We start from the raw sequence: 22,857 nt of genomic DNA, 5'->3' as shown, positions 1-22,857 counted from the left end.
TTGGGCCCTGTGCTTAGCGGGACATCTGCTTGAGGATTCTCTCTTTCCCTCCCCTTCTGCCATGCGCTGCTCCCCTCACCCCTCCCTCAGCTGGCTCGCACACTCGCTCTTAAAAATAAATAAAATAAAAGGCCCCAAGCCATACAAAGACAGAGCTGGGATTCGAATCCAGAGTTCTTCTCTAAACTCTTGTAACTGTTCTACTAGACTGTCTCCCACAACAGTTCCAACTGTGGGCTTTCCCTCCCTTACCAGAGGATAAGTGGAAATAAGTCGGCCTCACATTTCTTCTGGCAACAAGAACATTTTGCTCACACATTCTGAACAAACAAGCAATTATTCTGTTTTATTTTAAAGTATCCATGTGACTTGTTCGCTCAGCTCCCACATCCCTCTGTGTACTGTCTTGACTCATATTTTGGGTTTGTTCAGAGAAAATAGACTGCATTTCTAAGTCCTAGGGAATTTTAACTGGCAGCCAACACATTTTGGGCTGTGTTGTGATTTTGAAGATATGCTTCTCTTTAAAATACATGAAGGCGCAAAAGAAGAAAGGTTCCTCGATCACTGGCAACAGGAATATCAGAGCTGACAAACCACGGGTTCCCTTTGAATGCAGGTTCCAGTGACCAAAGCCCCTTCCAAAAGCCTGGGGAACTGGAGAATGAAGGAGTTCCCCCACAGGTGTGTCCCCTCGGTCTACCGGGGCCCAGAAGACTCACAAGGCAGCATTCCTTTAAGGTCTGCTGCCCAAGTCAGTAGTCTGGGCTTCCTTAGTGCTGGGGTTTCTGCCACTGGAGCCTTCCAAGGCTCCCACATTCGGCTAGCTCTCTGGTATTTTATAGAACCTAACATGAAATGAATATTTGGGTACCGTCCAATCATTTCAGGCTTTTCAATTTTTACCGAACACCTTCAGATCTGCTGTCCTTCATTCAAGATTTTTCTTTCTGTTTTAGGTTGTTTTCTGCTCCTAGATACACCTTGATATCCTGGACTGTGGGACAGGAGGTTAGTCCCAGATGGTCCCTGGTTATCTTGGAGAGTTTTGGCCAGTGACTGAGAGAAGGAAAATGATGACAATAACCATGATCGCTATGGTGATGACACAGTAGGGAAATCAAGGAGCACACAAAAAACATGCATAATACCAAACGGGCTCCCCCTCTGGAGTGCGGGAAAGCTTTGGTGGCCGCTCTTGTTAGATGGGTGGTAAGAGCCATTAGTGAATGCCAGAGAAACAAATCGCCCCTTCCTGGAACCAGTGGGCATTGGTCTCTGTTGTTCCTCTGGGCACAGGCCCTGTTCTCTCTGCATGGATAGTAGAGCAAATCTTGCTTTGGAGGCAGTCAAGAGCTTTTTAAAATGGTTCTGCACTGCTAACCAACCTCAGTCACTTCTTTCTCTCTGGCCCAATTCTTGCATGGAAAATTGAGGTAATGATTTATACGTCGTAAGCAGTTCTGACAGGTGCACTCTGTCTTGGCTTCCTCCAGCCCCAGGACTAATCGGAAGCTTATCTTTTCCTTTGTGTAATAGGGAGCTGTCAGGTTCTATGACCCTCCAAACAATTCAATCACTCATGGGAGGGTTCACCTTGGAGCGAGGACGCCTTCATACTGGAGAAGGTCCGTGGAGGCCACGCCCTGACATGTATCAAAACGGTGGCCAGCGAGAGGCCGGAGGGCGACAGGGCCACACCAACAAGATGCCGCCGGCTTCCTCCACTTAAACCCTTTGCATCTGCCAATAACTTCCTGGTTTGTGCCGACAGCTTTTCTGCAGTGGTATATATGTCTGTCTTGGGTGCTGAACATTTAGCATTTAGTGCAAAGAAGGGCTGTTTCCAAAAAGGACCAGTGCAGAGAAGAAAGGGCACACACTGCTCTTGGAAGGGAAGAGCAGATCCCTGAGCAAGGTCTGTGACACCCAGCACACCTGGCCACGACCTGCCTGCCTTGTCACCTGTGCCGTGCTGTCACCACACATTTCCTCGTGCTTAGGATTCCAGAAACTCTGGCCTGTTCCATCCCCTGCTCACCTGTGCAACCTCCCTCCTCACGGCCTTGGCCCGAGGCACGTCCTCTGCCTGCAATGTTCCTCCCTCTCGCCTCACCTACCTCCTGCTTCAGCTCAATTAGGAGTTGCTCAGGAACTTATTCTTTGCTCTCCCCAAAGGGATCAAAGTCTCCCATCTGTTCTCCTGTGTACCGTCCACCTCTCTTCTGCAGCCCCCACCCGGTGTCAGTTTCATATTGCGGGGGTGGCATTTGATCCATGTCCTTTCTGACCAAAAGAGACTGTAAGATCCATGAGGGCAAGAACCGGGTCATTTATGTTTGCGGCTGCCACTCCAGGGCCCGTCGCAAGGCCTGGTTACAGTAGGGACTCAAGAAATACTTGTAGATTTAGTGAGACCCGGGTGGTGCATCTGTTCTTAGTTGATATGACCATGGCGTGGAGCAAAGGTACATTTAATCAGGACTGATGTGACAGTCAACGGTGGGTTCAGGTGCAGGGATGACTTTATTGTGGGAAACAACAATGGGGACCAAATATGGCTGTCTTTGGTTACTTCTGTCTCCGTATCTAACTTCACAACTCCTGAACTCATTGATAATCTTATGTCCCCCCACTTCCCTCACTACCCCTCCCCTAATACTTTTCTCAGATGCTCTTTAAATTTGGAGAGCCAATGATTTTTTTTTTTTTTAAATCAAGCTCTCACATGTTTCTATACATCTGCTTGTTTGCAAATGCAATGGAATAATTGGAGGAATTTGGCTCCCCTTGTGTTGAGATATTTTGGCATTTAAATGGGGCATCTGGGTGGCTCAGTGGGTTAAGCCTCTGTCTTTGGCTTGGGTCATGATCTCAGGGTCCTGGGATCGAGCCCCTCATAGGGCTCTCTGCTCAGCGGTGAGCCTGCTTCCCCCTCTTTCTCTGCCTGCTTCTCCACCTACTTGAGATCTCTGTCAAATAAATAAAATCTTTAAATAGGCAATGTCCTTATTTAATTCAAAGTTGCAGAACTCTGGACCCTGAAATAATGAGAGGAACTGGGATCACAGAGCAGAGAAGCAAATGCTGAGGAGCTCGGGCAGGGCTGACTGCAGCATCGGGCAAGGATGAAAGTCCGTGCGTTTCGCTATCAGACAAAGGGGTGTAACCACCCAGTTTCTCATGGACCGTCAGCCCCATGAGGGCAGCCATGTCTATCTGGGACCATGGATGTGCAACCTTCCCTTTATAAATGATGATTAGAGAGATGCTAAGTTATACAGAAGGAGACTTTTGTGAACAGGGATGGTTTCTAGATCAGCTAATGCAGCGTTCCTGATGCAAGAGGTTTCTGACAATGTGAATAAAACCTCCATTGGCTCAGATGGTTGAGAACCCTGGATTTTGGGGAAGCCGGATACCATGGTGGCTAAAAGGGGGGAGTCTAGGATGAACTCTGGTTCTGTCCCTTGTTAGTGAGCAACCCTGCACAGAGTGTTAAGCAGTTTCCTCATCTGAAATGGCAACAACAGTTTTTTCATTTTGTTTTAAAAAATTTTATTTGTTTTTGGAGAGAGAGAGAGCGGGAGCACACGTGTGAGCAAGTGGGGGCAGGACCAGAGGGAAGGTAAGAAGGAATTTTAAGCAGACTCTGTGTGGAGGGCAGAGCCTGATGCGTGGCTCGAACTCACAACCCTGAGAATCACACCCTAAGTAGAAACCAAGAGTCAATTGCTTAGCAGACTGAGCCACCCAGGTATCCCTGGCAAGAGCAGTCTTAAGTTCTTGGAGTTCAGGTGAAGCTTCAACGGGGAAGTAGGCAAGGTGCCTGGAGCTGTGCCAGAACTGTTAAGTGCTTAGTTCATGTTAATGACCTTGAAAGTGAAGAATCTTTCCCCATCAATGTGATTCTGAGATGGCAAGGCAGGAAGAGCAGAGTGAAAATGCCACCAGGTGAACGCCTTCTTCCTTGACCCAGTTCTTCAGCCAGCATTTCCCCGAGTGAGGTCGAATGCTGTGCAGCTTGAGGTAACAGTACCACAAGCTGTTTGTTAATGGTCGATGGTAAGATAAGGAGCTTAAGACAGAATCATTGCATTGCTTCCTTCGCTGAGAAAGTCCTGGTCTGGAAAATAAAAGTGTCAGCTGAACAAGGCAGAGGCTGGGTGATAGAATGATTCACATTCTGGTACTTTATCTGTAGACTGGCACTGGGCCAAAGGCCACATTTTGAGGAGAATGTCATAAAGAAAAGTGATCCCATGAGCCGAGAAAAAGGCTTTTCATGTGATGCCCTTGGTCGTGGTCAGCTAAGTTTAGTGGAAAATATCGCATGTCATGTATCTTTTTTGGAGTCTGATATCCTCTATCAGTATATTCAAGGTCCCAAGAAACCCTGAAGTAAATAAATTTGTTTAAATGTGTGTAAGTGGGGGTTTCCCTCATATACTCTTGAGCAAGAAAGGTGTGAGAGTGAATGCCTGTGTGTTTTTATCACTGCCTTTAACATTTTTCTGGTAAAGGACAGAAGTCCATTGGATCACAAGAAACGACAAGGGTGTGACCCCATTCTCCTCCGTTCAAGCAAATTACCATGCTTAGGTAGAAAGTTCTTTTCCTTCCAGTTCAATCATTCTAAGGAATCCAAAGTATTAAATATTTTTTTTCTGTTAATAAGAATCTCCTCTAAACATGGAAGTAACCCTTATAAAATGTCTTCCTCCAACCAGGTCCTTTGCGCCGCCAAACAGCCCCCCCTCCCCCACCGCCTAAAGGGACGTTCTCATACATTAACCTCTAGGGAAATAGTTAAAATCTTTTTCTCAGAGAAGGACAGGTATCGAAAATGCTACATCAATGTATCAGGTAAAGCCTGGTTTGCAACATACAAGGATCAAAGTGATCCTGTCTTCTCCTGAACTTGATTTGAAACCCATCTGTGTTCATTATCTTCTACAAAAATTTTATGGGTAATGAGCAGGAGCCCTAGAATTTCTTCTGTGGCTTCAAATTAGTTCTTTGCATGAGCTGGTAGTATTTCTGATCTCTGGTTCAGCAGGTCTAACTGACAGACAAAGACAATTCCGTTCTTGGCTTTGTGAACGCTCTAAGGTTTCTTGGGCCATGCATGCCCGCACACGCAGACCCGAGCAGGAGTCACGTCAGGGTATGGGACTCACCCCTCTCACCGCAACAACAGTGAGCTCACGTTTCAGAGCCAGGACCTGGTCTGGGGACAGTCTATTTCTCATCACACTCCTAATTCAGGTAATTCCACCTTAAAAATTCAGAAATTGGAGGCCCTTTTCTCCTTGAACCATCCAGTTGTGCTTGGATTTTCTGCTTACTGTAAAAATATACAGAGAACTAGCTCTTGAAAGGAAAAGATGGGTGAAACTATACTGATAACCTCTCTTTTGAGAAAAGTCCATCTGGGTCCGTGTGGATTAGGTTTGAGACAGGGACAAGACCCTTGCTTGCAGGGCCTGGGAAGGGCCAGCAGCCGGCCTGGCCGGGCCAACCTTACCACACCTCTGAAACGCACACGAGTTAATGGCTGACGTCAAGAAGAGAACAGATTGCAGTCTAGAATACAGTCCTGGCTCATGACAAGAAGATAAACCGCATCAGAGGCCATGGAAGCAACAAGATTTTCTTCACTAACAGGATTCTTTTCTTTTTCTAATATTAGCGGGCTTCTCAGCTTCCCAACCGCTATTAAGTGTATGTATGGGAAGTTATATTTACCAGTTCCTATCACATCCAAGAAGCCATGGCCGCCGTCAAAGGGGGTAAGAGCAAGAGACAAAGTGACCTTTATCTTAAACCAGGTATAGGATTCTGCTTATGTTTACATTAACACTGGATCTGATTACCACACTGGAAAGGCAGCAGAACAAAGGCAGCTTTCAGATGAAAGAAAATATTTTGCAGCCCAAGAATGCACTCTGAATCTGAGGCAGCTTTGGAGTCAGTACAAACACAAATTCAAAATCAGGCACAATGGATCGCTGGTCCCCTGACGTCACACTGCTTTGAATCTTTACAATTATATTCATCGGACTTTTCCTGAAACTCTTGGTCTCCGGGTGACAGACAAGAGGGGAGGGGAGAGGAGAAAGGGAATAATGCTGACCATCCACTGTTCACAGGGCATCATGCCACATACTGCTGGTATATTACTCTATTTTATTAACAGGGGTGATTTCCATCTTACTGATGATGGCTGACGTGTGGCCTGCTCCTTTTCCTGGAGACCTGCCGTATGGTGTTACGATCAGAGACTCCGGAGTCCTTGAGAATGTGGTTAAAATGGGACTGCCACTTAGCAGCTATAGCCTGTGGGTAAGTCATTTCAGCTCTGAAGTAAAATTCTTCATTTGTAAAATGGGGATGACAACAGCACGCCTCCCACAGGGCTGCAGAAGATGGTGTTTGTAATGTACGCAGCAGAAAGTCTGGCACACGGTACGTATTTAGTGAGTGTCTGCAAAAGAGTTCTCTCTCAGGGCACACTGGCCATCAGGTGGGCTGCTGCTGATTCCATAAGGACTAGGATGGGGAAAGAACTTGAGTTTTGAAGGGCAGAACCACTCACATGCAACCTAAACTCTGATGGCTTGCAGAAGCTTACTTCCAAATCAGATCACTCACTCTAGCGCCAACTTCGTTTTGATAATAAGGTGGTCCTCAGCTTACTCTATGTAGTACCCTGAGGTAGGGGGAAGGAAGAAGTCAAAGAAAGAACTTAACAATGAAACCAGAGAACCTTCCCCTTGGAGCAGATCTTCAGGTCATCATTGTGCCAATGCCTCACAAACCCAGGTGGTCTTCAGGACTGGGATAGAGCTGAGAGGTACGGGAAGGTCCCTTAGCTCTGCTCCCGCACGTTCTGAGTCAGTGAGCTGGGAACGATTGAAGCCATCCCAGAGTCTGATAATCACCCAGCTTTGGTAAACCATGACCTAGTTCCAGGCATCCTTTCTGCTCCTCCTTCCCCCAACACCACATGGGAAACTCACCTGTGCCCAAGACACAAGCAGCTTCTACAGTTTCCTTGACAGGCTGTCCTCTAGTTCCTGCTGACTCAGAGTATGGTTTACATTGTATATTCAGATGAACAGACCAGATATTCTCTTTTGATATGAGAGGAAGGATAGTAAAAACATGAATTCCAGTCCAAACACTACCATGCACCAGCTGTGTGACCTTAGGCACATTGCGTAACCTCTCTGACTTCTGGTCTCACATCTCTCTCTCTCTCTTTTTTTTTTTTTTTTTTTAAAGATTTTACTTATTTATTTGACAGAGAGAGTGAGAGAGCACAAGCAAGGGGAGCAGCAGAGACAGAAGGAAAAACAGGCTCCCTGCTAAGCAGGAAGCCCAATGCGGGGCTCTATCCCAGGACTCTGGGATCATGACCTGAGCTGAAGGCAGACGCTTAACTGACTGAGCCACACAGGCTCCCCTGTTCTCACATCTCTAAAATGAGGTTTATTTCAGTCCCTCAGTAAAGGCTTTATCTCAAAGATAAAATAAGCAATATATGTACACTGTCCCTAGAACACAGCAAATCCTCAATAAATGTGGGCTCCTCCCATTATTATTCCAACAGAATTAGTTCCTTTGCCTCACATCGAACACAGCTAACATTGTTTCACCAAACACTGGCCAAAGAATAGGACGGAGACATCCCCAACACTCATCCCACGAGGCGAAAAGCATCAAAATGCAGAGGCTTGTCGGGGAGGGTCATGCCCGAGGTTCCTGTGGAGAGCTTTCTGATCCCATAACCGAAACCCCATGACACAGACAGATACAATCAGATAATGATGGCAATCAATAATGATAACAGAAATTATTATTTATTTTCATAAACACAGACTATGTGCGTCCCGCTGAGTTACACACATCACATGCCAGCATTCTCTTTTGGGGCAGTCAATCAATGGGAAATCTCAATATCCACCCGCCGGGGCAGGAGGGGGAGGGACGGAGCGAAGGTTGAGAAATTACCCACACCAGAGTGACACGTTCACGGAGTTAATCTAATCCAGGGGGCCACTGCAAGCCTGTGAATATGGAACAGGCTTGATTGATTTTTCACTGCGGTAGCTAAACACTTCATTGTTGTTTGCAACAAATATAAGGAAAGGAAAGATGAAACTGTGAAAGGGTTGGATATTAAGTCCCAGCACAGCAATAAATCACAAAATGAAGCCTAGAAAAATTAAAAATGGGTAGGGGAAGGCTGTATCTGTGTCCTAAGAGGCCTCGGGTATCAGAGCATAAGAGCCAAAATTAAAACCTGGGCTGGGCTGACTCACCCAGTAATCTTCCCTGAACCTGGGGTTACCCATCGTCCATGGGCACTGTAGAGGCAGCGAGAAAGTGTAAGGTTGTGTCTAGACAGCAAATATTTGCTTCTCAGAGCCTCAGTTTCCCCCTTTTGTAATGGGGATAATTGCATCTGTACCATTAGAAAGAGGAAAATACCAGTTCATGTCCTACTTGCCTCCCAGGATCTGTGGGAGCATCCAGTGAGATCCCCAGCATGAAAGATCAAATATCCTGCAAGATGCATCTTGGAAACCCCTTGCTAGACATGTACCTCCTTTCCCTCTGTTCTTGCTCTGATACAGCAAACTTCTGTGCTGGTCTCGGGACCCTTATGCTCTCCAGTGTTTCTCAAAGAGTGGCCCAGGGACCGCATGCACCAGAATCACCTGGGGGTTTTCCAGAGGGGTCTGGTCAAAGATTCACTGGGTGCAACTCAGACCTTCTATGCCAGAAGCCCTAGAGAGAAGGGACTGTACTCAACAGAGCCTCCCAGGTGCCCATGAGGCATTCTGAATTTAAGAACCACCGTTTCTATTAATTTTTGGTTACGGGCACTTGCATCCTGTTCCCACCTTCCTCTTGAGGAAAGGGAGGGCGTTTCCCTCATCTTTGGGAGATCCACTTGGCAGTACATACCTGACACACAGCAGGCACTCACCAAATAGGATAAAATACAGTAAAAAGTTCTACATGTCAGATGCCATCCCCTTTGTAGTCTCAATCAGGGGCCACACAATACACAGTACTGAGTAATGGGGAAAGTCAAGACCTCTGGGATCATAGAGACCTGGGCTCCATTCTTGGCTTTGTCATTTATTATCTGTGGGGGCCTTAAGCCAGTGCTTACCTCCCTGAGCCTCTGTTTACACATCCAGTAAAATGGGCATGATGCCCAAGTCACAGGATTGCAATGAAGGAAGAATTGTAAAGCATGCATTACACACTCTCAGCCCAGAGCCAGTCTCTAGGAAAGGCTGAATACAAGCAGTTGCTTAACTTAACCCCCTGGTGTGTTTAATCAGTTCTTTAGAAAGCAGATCAGGTAGTTCCACTAGCTGTTTCACTGAAAGGATCACTTTTGGGAAAAGAGCTAGTCTGTTTAATCAACCTTACTAAGCCGTGACCTGTTAGCCACAATCCTCAAAATGACCCCTTGCCAGTTCAGAGCTGGCAAACGCTCTTGCTAATGGGCCAAGGTGCCCTTAAGGTGGTGGTGGTGGTGGGGGGTGTTTGAGGGGGTTGTGCGTGTGTCCAAACAGCCATAGGCAACATTTGCAAACATCAGGGTCACCCTACATGGAAAAATATTAGTCCAGAATGTCATGTGTGTGTTTCTGGAGGCTGAGAGGAAGACGGACTCAGTCTCCGGCATCCAGCTCATATATAAAACAGCAGGTCATTTCATCTTTCCAAAACAGTGGACCCACTGTGTGCCCACCCTGTGACAGAAAAGCCTTTGCAGCCCTCAGTCCTTCGTCCCCCCTCTTCCACCAAAATAAAGCTCATGCATTAAGAAAGCTCTGCTGAAGAAGTCCAAGGTACACAAAGAACGAAATTCCCCTGCTCTCTGATCATGAATGAAGATCCTCTTAGAAGGCAGAAGCTAAACGGAATCATAATGAATTGGATAGATTTGGTTCGCATCCCAGTTCTTCTATTTGCTAGCCATGAGATCTTGGGTAAAATCTTTGCCCTCGCTAAGGCTGTTTCCACTTCTGTGTAATGCATTCATCCTGCGAGTTCCAGGTGCTGGGGCTGCGAGAAGAAAACCCAGTGTGGCTCCTGCTTTCCTGGAGGTGGAGGGGAGGTGGAGGGCCAGCAGCAAATACACAGATGACATCTCGGGCAAGGATACAGACTAGTGAGAAGGGGCAGGGTAAGGCCACCGATGGTGAAAGGGAAGACCCCAGTGTGTGATTTTCCCTAGGGAATTTCTAGGAGAGCTTCTCAGAGGAAGGCAGGCTTTGGATGATCCAGAGAGAATAAGAGAACTTACCTGGCAGAGTTACTTTAGAACTATATGATCTAAGGAAATCCAGCATCTGGGATAGAGTAAGCACCTAATAAACATGGCTATTATTATTATTATTATTACTATTAATATTAGGTGCAAGGAATATTTGGGCAAAATCCATTAGAAAACTAGAATTCATCACAGTCCCTTCATTTTTGGCAAGTCACAGCATGGGAGATCACACCTTCTGATATCTACATTTGTAACTGGTTAAAAAACAAATTCCAATCTGGCCTACGTTCCCAGGGCACTGGCAGCGAACCATAATGAGGCAAATAATAACTCCAGGCTCCTCCTGCCGGGAGGAATATGCTAAGTGTGATTTCTCACCACCCAGCTCTCATCCCAGGCTGATGAAGTTACTACAACTATGAGTTTCTGTTGCCTAGAAAGGGCTCTGAGGGCTGCTTACATCTTGCTATTGGGAAGCTGGACAGGAAGGCCAGGGGAATCTTGCTAAGCAGAACTCCTGAAGACCCCAGGGTCATTGCTCCTGCACGCTGAGGTCAAGGATCTGAAAATCCACTGTGTATGAATGTGGGGGTAGGAGAGAAGGTGGAATGGGTAGAGAGAGAGAGAGAGAGACAGGCATCCTGATCTGGAATGATAATGGTACTAATGAGGAAGAAAGCCATTTCAAATCCACCAAAGTGTGTGTTCAAGTGTTAGAGTGATAGCTCTTGATTTTTAGTCCCAGCCTTGGAATCACCAGTTGGCAGGCACTGGGCAAGTCACTTCTCTTTCTGAGTCTGCGCCAGGTTTAAGGGCTCAGGTCCATGGCAAAGGAGATCAAGATTTGGTTCTTAGTTCTATGTGACCCTGTGCATATTACTTAACCTCTCTGAGCCTAATCTCTACAATGGGTAGTTGATAGCAAACTCTACCGCGGGTGACAGCTAACGCAGACACAGTGTGCGGCACAATGCATGGGATATAATAAATGCTCAATAAATACTAGATACCAGCATTTTCTCTGGCCCTCCCCCGGCTGTTCTGAAGGTAAATCAAGGGATTAGGTTAAGAAAACATTGGTGATATAAATGGCACTTCACAGCACTAGGTTTTATTAAATTATCATGATTATTGCTTTGAATGCTATATACTTAGCAGTCAATATGGTTTTCATAGACGCATGCTTCTCATAGCCTTTCTGGATAATGAGTGATTGGATTTAAAAGGCTCTCTCTTCTGTGAAAAAAGAAAAAAAAAAAAGCCACATTCTTGCTTTGAAAAGCTGAGGATCCTAGCACTGAAACAGAACAGGTTCATTACTCAGTGAGGATTAATTAGCTGTCGGGGATTATTAAATGTTCTCACTCTCAAGACCCACACAGAACTGGAAAGTATGAAAAGTGAGCAATAGGTAAACGTAAAACAAGGAGGGGAAAATGCCACAAGTGCTGGCAATGCAAATTTCGAGAGAGGAGCATGTTAGTAAATTACAGTCTGATTAATATCATGTCAGCTCATTCTCTGGAGTCATTGTTCTGAATCTACGGTCATCAGGGTTGTTTGTGGTTTTTTTTCTTCTACTACTGGGATCAAAATGGAAAGGAGGCTGGCCTTTTCAGTATTTTCATCCAAAGAAAGCCGCAGTGTGGAGGATTACACTGAAACGTAGGATACTGGAAAGCCTAGGAAAGTAGATGGGGTGAAATCAAATACGGGTATTTACACTATTATAGCAAATGTGTCTCTCAAGTTGATGTGGTAACGATTGAAATGATTGAAAAGTAGCAGAGGCCCATATAAAATGATAGCTCAGGGGAGCCTTACAGATGATAAAATCCAGTGACCACAGACCCCTGTCTCAACCCCAACGGACTTGTGTGAAACATGTAGATCTCGCTGGATCTCCTCCCTTTGCTGAAGGGAAATCACTGGGGTCAGGTCCCGGGAATCTGGACCTCGCACGGTGGACGCAAGAGCACAGACTGTTCAGTCTTCTGTGTGGCAGCCTGGAAACTGAGCTTGGACAGAAGAAATGTGATTTGCTGGCCCAGGGTCACACAGCTTGCTAAGATAAAAGCAAGAACCAGAATTAGGGTTTTCTAACTTGCAACCACACCTCAAGGCCTCCTTCCATGTTTGATGGGTACCGAACCCGACTCAACATCTCTGCTCTAAGGGAAACATACACACAGGCCTTCTCTTCATCACGGGGGCCACATCTCTGAGCTCCAACCACAGGGGTACAAAATCCTATGGGATGCCAGGGACGCCAGGAACTACAGATGGCATCTGAGAAGGTCTGTCCATAGAGCAAACAAAGACAAGGTGACATCTGCGCAGAAGGTCATGGTGTGACCCCTCCAGTGGCAACCACAGGATTGCTAAGTTCCACGGGGCCAAAGATGATCTTATTCCCTTTGGACAGTCAGCAGATTGCCTGCCACTCACTAGGTATCAGTGATTTGCTTGTGGGCTGAGTACAACAGTATAAAAAGTACATGAAAAGGGAAAGAATATGAACTTTCTCATATCAGTAGGGAGTAATAACAGCTATGATAATGATAATGATGAAGATAATATCATACCAACAGCAGGGGACAAACATTAATGAGTGCTTTCTGGGAGTGAGACACTCTAAGGGTAAGCACTTTGGCACACACAAGACAGCGTGGATTTCTCACAAAAATCCCAGGAAGCACTGAATCCTTGTAATGCACAGGGGACTTGGCAGGCACAAGGACTTTAATTAATATGCTCAAGGTCCCCAGCTGGAAAGCAATGGTGCCACAGTTCTGACCCAGGACAGACTGACTCATTCTCCAGACTTCACTACTCTACCCTTGGCTCTGCAAAACCCCCAAGCCTTTAGAGCATCGGGCCAGCCTGATAGGGAAGATTTGCATGGCCATTCTTCAGGCTGGAGGCACAGGTCGACAAGAGGAAACAGAGTCAGTCAATGCTTATTTGCTCAGAAGACCGAAGACCAGGTGCCCATGAGTACTGGGTAAACACCAGACAGCTTAGCATTGTGGCCAGCAACGAGCCTGTGTTCACAAAGCAGCTGCTGGGGGTACCTGGGTGGCTCAGTCAGTTGAGTGTTAGACTTTTGGTTTCAGCTCAGGTCACAACCTCAGGGTCATGAGACTGAGCCCCATGTTGGGGTCTGCACTTAGCGGGGAGCCTACTTAAGATTCTCTCCTCCCTCTGCCCTTCCCCCTGCTCACACTCTCTCTCTAAAATAAATAAATAAAATCTTAAAGAAAAAAGCATCTGCTGCATCAAGAGAGGAACAAAGGAATTAACGAACAAATAAACAAGCCAGCTAATGGGCACACACTGATCATTCAGCTCCCGTATCTGCTTCTAAACCTCGAGTGACAACCTCTTTTCTGCGCATGGGCTGCGCTGTGCCTTCTCGGTTTTTGGTCTTCAGTAGAGCAGCTGGTATCTGAAAGCACGTATCTGACACAGTTTTGAAAGCCCCTCAGGGCCAGGGCTGGTCTCAGCATGTGTCTGCTTTACCTCTCATGTTAAACACATCCCAAACCACTCACCACCGAGTCCTGAACCACTCTAACCTGTATCCAGAGAGCCTTCCCTTAAAAGTTTGCTTTTAGAAATCCATTTTTAACACCATTTTCCTAAGAGACCTTTCCTAGTCTCCCAGAGCCAAATATAATTTCTTCCTCCGTTGACCAAACTCTCTCTGACACTCCCCTGCATTTATCTTACTCTATTTTGTGCCATATGTATTTTTATAGTAGACCTACAAATCTGTTCTTTACCAGACTGTGCACTTCTGGAGGGCAGGGAGGGAGCCACTTAGACCAACAGGCGAGATCACGTATTGAAGACCGGCCATGGAAGGAGGGCTTTCCAATTGCGGCACATTTTTAGCCAAGTATGAGGTTTGCTGTATAGACAGAGAATCTACAAATAACTTGCGTGACCAAAGTTCCAACGGGTTAAAGTGATCACGCGAGATGCTGGTGAGGAGCAGAATTCAAACCCAGGCCCATCACATTCACAAGTTCACATTCTGAATCACAAGATTCCAACTTGCCACGTGGCTAGTCCCATCCCCTGCACCCTGAGTACAAAAGACGCTCAGAACATTTTCGATACTAAGAGCAGACAGAGGCTGAGGATACAGTACGGCACGACAGTGGCCACGTGGCCAGTCCTGGGGGCATAAAGGAAGGACACGCTTCTGCAGTCATCAGAGCTCAGACCTGTGCTCCTCCTCCTCCCTCTGCTTTGTCTCCTTCACTCACACATGACGGCTGCAACCGAGAGCAGCACCCAGCCCACAGCCACCCCGGTGAGTCCTTCCTTGGTGCCCGGTGGACAAGAGAAGCGAAAGACAGGGGCCAAAGCTGCCCTGGGGACTCACCCTCAAGGTCGTGATGGTGGCGGGATCCCGGAGCCGGCCCTCCTCATCTTTCAGATTGTAACCTTCGGGCCTCTTATCACGCTCGCTGACTTTCCACAGCTTCACAGTTTTATCTGTGGAGGGCAGCCAGAGGAAACCAAATGACAGTGAAAACCAGCTTGTCAGGGAGTTGTGTGTGCGGAGGGGTGGGGCGGGGGACGCAGGGGGAGGTGGAGGCGAGAACGGAAGGAACTGCTGGTCACGTCAGGGATTCAGGGCATCACCTCATGCTGTCTGGAGGCAGAGCTCATGTTTCAGAACAAAACCATGTATTGTGCCTAGACCAGTGGTTTTCCTGATGATGGCCTATGAAATCTGGAGCTTATATTTTCTTTTAGTTCATTCAATAAAATTATTTTCAATAAAAATATTTATTAAACAGTGAACAAGAGCGGTCACATATACAGAACTAGCTGTGTCATTATGTTATTAGCACTTGTCATGGAAAATTTATTTAATGCTCACCATAACCCCGAGAGGTAGGTACCCCCATTTCGGTGTCCCACCTGAGCAAGGACTGTCCCGGCCATGAACTGAAGGGCCTTCGTGACCCACACTTCCTCACCCTTTCTGGTCTCACCATCTGCCCCTCCAACCGCCGCCCCCCCCCCACGCCCCCGTGCTCCTGCCACACGGCTTCTCTACAGTCTCCATACCGTTGTCCCCACTCCTGCCTCGGGCTTTGCACTAGCTCTGCCTTTTCCTGGAAAGCCCTCAACCCTCTTCTTCACGTGACTTTTTCCTTCACTCTGCTCTGTTCAAGTCCTACCCCCAGAGGGGCCTTTCTGCGCCAACCTGCATCAGAATGTCCCCCCCATTCTCTTCGCCTGCTCCTCCGGCTTCAGGGCCTCGTCTTGCCACTAACTATGTGACAACGGCTTTGTTTCTTCTCCCTCATGTGAATGTAAGCTCGCCGGAGCCAGGGATTCTGTCTTGTCCTTTACTACACATCTAGCACGTATGACGGCGCCCGGGACACGGTGGATGTTCAATAACTACTAGGTGCGTGAACGAGTGAGTACCGTCTATACTGTGCATCTTGCTAGCAGTACTCAGAGATATCAAATGGTAAGAACATTCATCCAAAAGCTCCCTTCCCCTTGCAGTCTCCTTGGATTCCCCAGCTGGAAACTGCCTTTCTCCCCCGTGTGCTGTTCCAGCACTTTCCATCACTGGCGGACACCTGTCATTCGCCAAAGCAATAAAGCAGGGCAAGATCTCTAGTGGGTACGGGGGTGAGGCAGGCAGGGGGAATGAGTGAGAGGGGCTGAGGGCTCTGGGTGGCAGGAGACAGCACGCCCCACCTGCAGATTTTCGATCGCATTTCTTAAGAAAATGTGTTTGGGCCAATCAGATTGTAGGTGTGGGCCACGTGCCTTTGCAGGCTTTCCTGAACGGGTCCTGCATTCATTACTTGTATGCGTTCTAGGTTTTCTTGTAGGAGGCAGGGACTCGAACGCCTTCCTCCTCTGTATCTTGCTCTGTGCCTGCACTGCACGGGGTAGGCTTGGGAACCAGACAAGCTTGGGCCATACCCTCGCTCCCCCTCCAGCCAGCCACATGGCCAAGGACAGGGATTCCCACGGAACAGGTGTGTAGTTTCTTCAAGTGACAAATGAGAGCACCAGGTTTATCAGGAAAAAGAGCACAGAATGCCCAATCAGTGTGAACTTCAGAGAAACAACAAATGACTTTTTAGTATAAGTATGTCCCAAATATTTCAACCTTATAAATAAAGGCACCTAACTTCTCTATGCCTCGGTTTCTTTACTTGTCAGTTGGGGAAAACAGCACCTTCCCCACGGGGCTCTCAGGAAGACGAAATGGAACACTGGGCATGTAGTGTTGAACACAGGGGTGGCCTGCTAACAACGGTTGACAAAGGGTAGCTGTTATTGGAATTTGCAAAGGGGGCAACTATTCTCTGATAATAACATGTTGCTCTGTGACCGTGACAGTTTTATCCTGTGGTGATGTCAGCACATCCCTTTTCCTCTGCAATCTGTGGGGAGATGAGCCGCCTCTCCCCCAGCCTCTAGTAGGGTTCCCTTTCTCCATCATCCCCTCACCCCCCTTCTCCACGTCTCCTTGCCAAAGGCCTGGCCCTCAGAGGTCTGAAATGCACCCCATCCTGAAGTCGGCTTTCAGCAACCATTTGGCTACTTTAACAGGTCAGTGCCCCTGTTTCCTATTATCTGGGGACGACTCCAGCTAGTCACCTGTGCTGGCAGACCCGGCCAGGCTGCTAAGTGTAAGGTGTGTGTGCCCTGAACCGTGTGCTCCCCTGGCCTGTACTGGGACAGAAGGCAGGGGAGCCTTCCCCAGTCCCAGAGTTGAATTTCTGCACTTCCTGTCCATACGCCTGCAGTCTGGACTCTTTGGATGCCCTGTGGCCACAGGCGCTGCATTTCAGGGTGAGAAAATGAAACAGAAGCCCTGCTTTATACAGTGGCTGGATTAGTGACCGGTCAGCTGTGACTCAGAACAACACAAATCAGTGATGTTTAACACCCAATATTTCCTACTGCTGGGCTTTGGAATATATCCTGTCCCCTTTGCAAGGCGATTCTCCTCTTCTGTTTTTCTTATTATGAACAATACTTTGCCACACAGAGAAATAGAGAAACCACAGGTAGAACATAAAAAGTAAGAGTCAACTATAATCTGGGGCGCCTGGGTGGCTCAGTGGGTTGAGCCTCTGCCTTTGGCTCAGGTCATAATCTCAGGGTCCTGGGATCGAGCCCTACATCGGGCTTTCTGCTCAGCAGAGAGGCTACCCCCCACCCCTTTCTGCCTACTTGTGATCTCTCTCTCTGTCCAATAAATAAATAAAATCTTAAAAAAAAATCAACTGTAATCTCTGGTCAGGGACAATACTTGTTAATGTTTCACAGAGATACTTGTATTTTTTCTCTGCATTTTTTTTTGGGGGGGGTGGGGTACAAACCTATAGCAATACTGCATATATAGATTTTGTATTTTCTCATTTTCTTCTTGTATTACACACGTGGCAAATATAATTGCAAAAAATAAAAATGAGCTCGAAAGTGAAAAAAAGAAAAAAGAAAAAAGAAAAAATTAACGTTTCTCTCAATTCCTCTAGACAAAGAACACTATCAGGAAAATTTTGTATACATCCTTTCATTATATTTGTGTGTGCAATTATATCACTTTTTAATATATGTAATGTGCTATGCATAGTTTATAATATGCTTTTTTCCTAATCATATCTATCCATACTAACATCTACTCCTATAAATATCTACTTTAAAATAGTAAGAATTTGTTAATAATTAAAGGTCAAATAAAGGGAGATTTATTAGTAAATTATGGAAAACTCATACAAGGGAATGCTATGCAGTCACTGAAAATGTGATGATATTTTAGAAGAATATTTAACAACCAGGAAGATATTCCTGTTAAGTGTTATATTATTAAATAAAAAAAAATCTTGGGGTGCCTGGGTGGCTCAGTGGGTTAAGCCGCTGCCTTCGGCTCAGGTCATGATCTCAGGGTCCTGGGATCGAGTCCCGCATCGGGCTCTCTGCTCAGCAGGGAGCCTGCTTCCCTCTCTCTCTCTGCCTGCCTCTCCATCTACTTGTGATTTCTCTCTGTCAAATAAATACATAAAATCTTAAAAAAAAAAAATCTTGCTGCAGAACAGCTTACAGATTAATCTCATTTTTGTTAAGAAGCAAAAAGATTTATCCATTTATCTACATCTCTGCTTTTTTCTTTAAAAGACATTAATACTGGTTCTCTCTAGGTGTAAACATTGTATTTTCTTCCTTTTGCTTCCCTGTTTTTTTCTAATTTGTTTTTTATGATGAACACATACTATTTCAGTAGCACGCAGAATAAATCAAGTATACCTTTCCCTCTCGTTGAAAGAATTAAGACAGAAGTAGAAAGTTAGGTAAAGCAATGTGCTTTCACCTGGCAAGTAATTTCAAAGTCTAGGTTCACAATGGAATGTTGGTTTTATTTTTCATGAAAAATGATAAAGTTGAAAATATATGCCAGCAGAACATAAAAACTACACCCAACTGTAATGAGATAAGCACATTTTTTTTACAAAAAGATAATTGATGGCGAATTCAATCCAATTCCCTATGGCTGGGTTGCCTGGAGTCATTCTCGACTTTATTATCACACAATTTTTCTTGACTTAGTATCTTGAAGCTTTGTGGATAAAAAAGTGTAAGGAACATGTGGCTGTTACTATGAGTAATGACTTTTTCTTTTTTCTGGCTGACTCTCTGAGTAGTTTATCATTACTTGTGGCAGCTTTTAAACACAATCTTATCATCTATCTTCATTTTCTCTTTTGTACAGTAATTCCAATTGTCTTTCATTAATTTTTGCATGTTAACCTATTTGGCTTAAGGGGAATTCTCAACCTCAATATTAGTACAAAAAAGAAAATCACATAAGAACATGGGAATTTTTCTTCTAAGAATCATTTTGAGATGCTGTTGGCATATGAAATAGCATCCCAAATGGGAAGATAATATCCTTGTTAATCAAAAAACTATTTAAAAACTCAATTAACAGAACATTATGCTATATAATTAATCTTCATTGCATTTCAATGATTTCCATCCCCCTCCCCCCCGCACAAAGCAGTTAATAAGTCTTTGGATTCTATAGTAATAATCAATAGGGTAAATTTCGTAATATGAAGTCAGCTAGCCAGAGCAGATAATCAGACACTTTACCTCTGCCTGAAACAATTAAGTCAACATCATCAGAAGTCTCTTTTATTCTAAAGGGTTGGATAGGCAGAGCCTATTTTGCATTCACCAGCGAAACAAACAAAAAAAGAGGAAACATTCATGTGGTCTGGCTTTCAAGAAATCAGGGGTGAAAAAAGTAAAGTGAACAATACAGACAGTTCTGAGAAAGAATTAAATTACTGAGAATCTGGAAAAACAGATGAGTGGAGATCTGGTCATGTTGAGATAAGCCACGTGGATAGCCTCAAAGTGGCTACTTCAGAAGTGCGAGTGTCTAGACTTGGACCCTGGCTTTATAATCAAGAGAGTTTGGGTTCATATACGTTAAAAACTTCTCCCCCTCTTTTCAGAGGAGTTAAATAAAATTTGTTGTAAAAGTGAAAAATGGCAATGGGAGCAAATCTACAAGACACTCAATATGCACGATCCAAAATTAATCATGATAAATCTTGTGGTGTGTTTCCTTTCTGACTTCAGGAACACTAATATATGTCTGATCATATTACATACATGTGTACTGGGGATCAGCACAAAGCAAATTCCTAGCTTCTTGACTTATATTTAAATGTATATTCCTCCTCCTAGGCAGACTCACACGTAGGATGAAATGAAGCATTCTTCAGCTTATTTGCTTGATAAAGGGTTTTCAATTTTTATACATTAATCTTCTTAATTGTTACGCTAGTCAATTAGCACCCTTTAGCATATGATTTTATTCTGAACTGTTCTGAGTATAGATGGCTTCTTTCAGCAGGGGTATTAATGAATCTTAAGGGTAGGTCATTCCACTGTATAAAGGTTTACCATATTAATACGAATCTCTATTCAACCCTCTATGTTCTCTCTCTCCGACCTAGTTCTATCAACTCCCCCTAAAACAACAAACGGTATCAAAAGAGTATGGAGGGAGGGAGAGAAAAAGAAATCACTTCTTGGTCTATCCTTGGGTAGGCCCCCCTCTCTTCTTGACCTGTGCTCCTGGTCAAGAACTTGATGGTGTAAGAGAGACACGGCCATCTCCTTTACAAACCCCCAAATATATTCAGGAATTAATAATTCCTACTCTGTATGCCAAACTCATAGGGATGGCATATTCTTTTTCTGAAATGTCTTCGCAGAACACTGAGTAAGTCTTAAGAAAGGAAGTCATATTCTAAAAACACCTAGAAATCATCTGCATTAGCGAAAGCTACAGATAATGGGTCTCTCACATAATTTGGTCATAAATTGGTTATTTTTGAAAAGGGTAAGTGCTATGTACTGGGAGCCTACCCTGGGCCAAGTACTTGGGTAGACATCTTGCAAACGCAGTCTGGAAATTTTTCAACAGCTTGCAAGGTAATAAGAAAAACTGAGCCCCAGAGAGATTGAAATACATGGTTTGCTGATTTTATCTCTACAAATACCAAACAGGCAAAGTCACCTCCACGTACCATTAGTAGACAGAAGGAAGTAGGCTGCATTCTGCTGAGGGAGCCATCTTATTTTATTGATTTTTTCTTCTATTTCTAAGCTCTTCAGGTAATCGAACTCGGGTTCATGGCTCTGGAATGTGCTGTAAACATTGTATTCACCCCTACGATGAACCTGATTTTTACTCTGTAGGAAGAGGAAAAAAAACACACACACACACATAAGATGAAATCACGTAAGCCAACTACAAATTCACCAATTCCTTCTTTTGGGGGATAGAGTCACTGGGGTGGGATGAGCAGGCCATCAGTGTCGAATGAGGGCAGAACCAAGGTAACAAGTTTAGCTTAGCTTCCTGGCCTCCCCAGCATTTGATCACGAAGCCCTGTTGGTCAACACTGGGACCTTCAATATAAAACTATTTATTTATAAATTATATGCATGAACTTCTGCACTAATATATGGTATATATAACATACACAGAGGGATAGATATTAAAATAGGAACATTTAAAAATACATATCACTAGAAATTCTAATTTTTTCTTTCTATGTCCTAATGGATGTCTTGGACACCCTTTGGAGTGAGCCACCCCACACCCAAGTCCATACCTCTATTAATCCCTCAAAAAGACTCCAAAGCTATGGCATCTGCACCTTTCGCTGGCCTTTTAAAATCTTACCAGATCCTCAGAGAACCTCTGAGAGGTTGGCAGTGCAGGGAAATGGACAAGAGAGGCTCAGAGGTACTAAAATGACCTCTCCAAGGTCACACAGCTTATACACAGCAGTTTCGGTCATCAGATCTCTCCCTCCTCCCCTTTTCTTCTGACATGGGTGACAAAACAGACATGAATACAGATATGCCACCGGAGTCCCTGGGAGGACTGTTAGACTCTACCCAACCCCCCACCCGCCCCTGCTTCCCCCCAGCTCCCTTATGCACAGTGCCCACAGCGGGAACTACATTAAGGATGCTATAATGAAACTTAAAGGAAAGGATCTGTGGAAGGGGGAAAGGGTAAGAAGAAGGGTGGAGAGGAGGACAAAGAAGGTGTTAAAGAAAAAGGAGAAGGGAAAAAAGAAGAGGGAGTTTTTATTCCAGGTGTTTTAGGACCTTATCACCAAGAGCTTCCAGATTCAGGCTTTGCAAAACTGTGCTCACGAATTCAAATTCAGGTCTTACTGAACATGCGTTGCAGAAGCTGGATTCTGAAGAAAAGGCTCAATTTAAAAAAAAAAAAAATCGTATTTCTGGATGGATATTGAACATCCAAACCCAAGTTTCCATGTACTCAATTTGGTGGGTGATGGTGCTGATGGTCTGTATTGAGCATATTTTGAGGGTCGTAGGAGCAAATTCTCCAGGGGTAGAACGTGCCTCACACAAGTCAAAAGCAGGCCTGACTTCCATGTTGTCCCCTGGCTTTGCTTCTCAGCCTTTGTGTTCATTCCAACCCCAAGTCTCGCCACAGAGCGGAACACCCAACTGTACGCTCCTTTCATCATCTATTTTTTTTTTTAATTAATTTTTTATTTTTTATAAACATATATTTTTATCCCCAGGGGTACAGGTCTGTGAATCACCAGGTTTACACACTTCACAGCACTCACCAAAGCACATACCCTCCCCAATGTCCATAACCCCACCCCCCTTCTCCCAAAGCCCCTCCCCCCAGCAACCCTCAGTTTGTTTTGTGAGATTAAGAGTCACTTATGTTTTGTATTTTTTTATTGAACAAAACCATCCTCCCTTGGAATATGTGTCCCCCTTCTACTACTGACTCAGGCTTCCCAAAGAGGTCAGTCAATTAAAACAGGTGAAACCTATAAGAGCTACCGGAAATCGTGGCACGGATTAAGATGGGCAATGTGCTGCCTAGGGTAATTTATGTTAAATAGTGGCTGTGGTTCTTCTTTATCGTCACTATGGACCTAATTGGATTTTCTTTTAAAACAGAAGAAGGTTTT

The 22,857-nt window shown here is 45.1% G+C and overlaps 1 protein-coding gene across 14 annotated transcripts in view; it reads right to left on the bottom strand.

Moving 5' to 3' along the window:
- Positions 1 to 22,857, bottom strand: part of PPP2R2B (protein phosphatase 2 regulatory subunit Bbeta) — a 453,582-nt gene that overhangs the window by 91,376 nt on the left and 339,349 nt on the right. For all 14 annotated transcript variants that reach the window (XM_032336262.1, XM_032336268.1, XM_032336261.1 and 11 more), the window contains 2 exons: positions 20,908 to 21,073; positions 14,700 to 14,812 (listed from right to left, as the gene is read on the bottom strand). In XM_032336262.1, coding sequence (XP_032192153.1) covers positions 14,700 to 14,812; positions 20,908 to 21,073 — 279 coding nt within the window. The remainder of the gene's footprint in view (positions 1 to 14,699; positions 14,813 to 20,907; positions 21,074 to 22,857) is intronic.

This window comes from Mustela erminea, chromosome 3 (genome assembly GCF_009829155.1).
Source record: "Mustela erminea isolate mMusErm1 chromosome 3, mMusErm1.Pri, whole genome shotgun sequence".
NCBI classification, from domain to species: domain Eukaryota; kingdom Metazoa; phylum Chordata; class Mammalia; order Carnivora; family Mustelidae; genus Mustela; species Mustela erminea.
The sequence above is the reverse complement of the archived record's forward strand: the minus strand, read 5'-3'. Positions and strand labels throughout refer to the sequence as shown.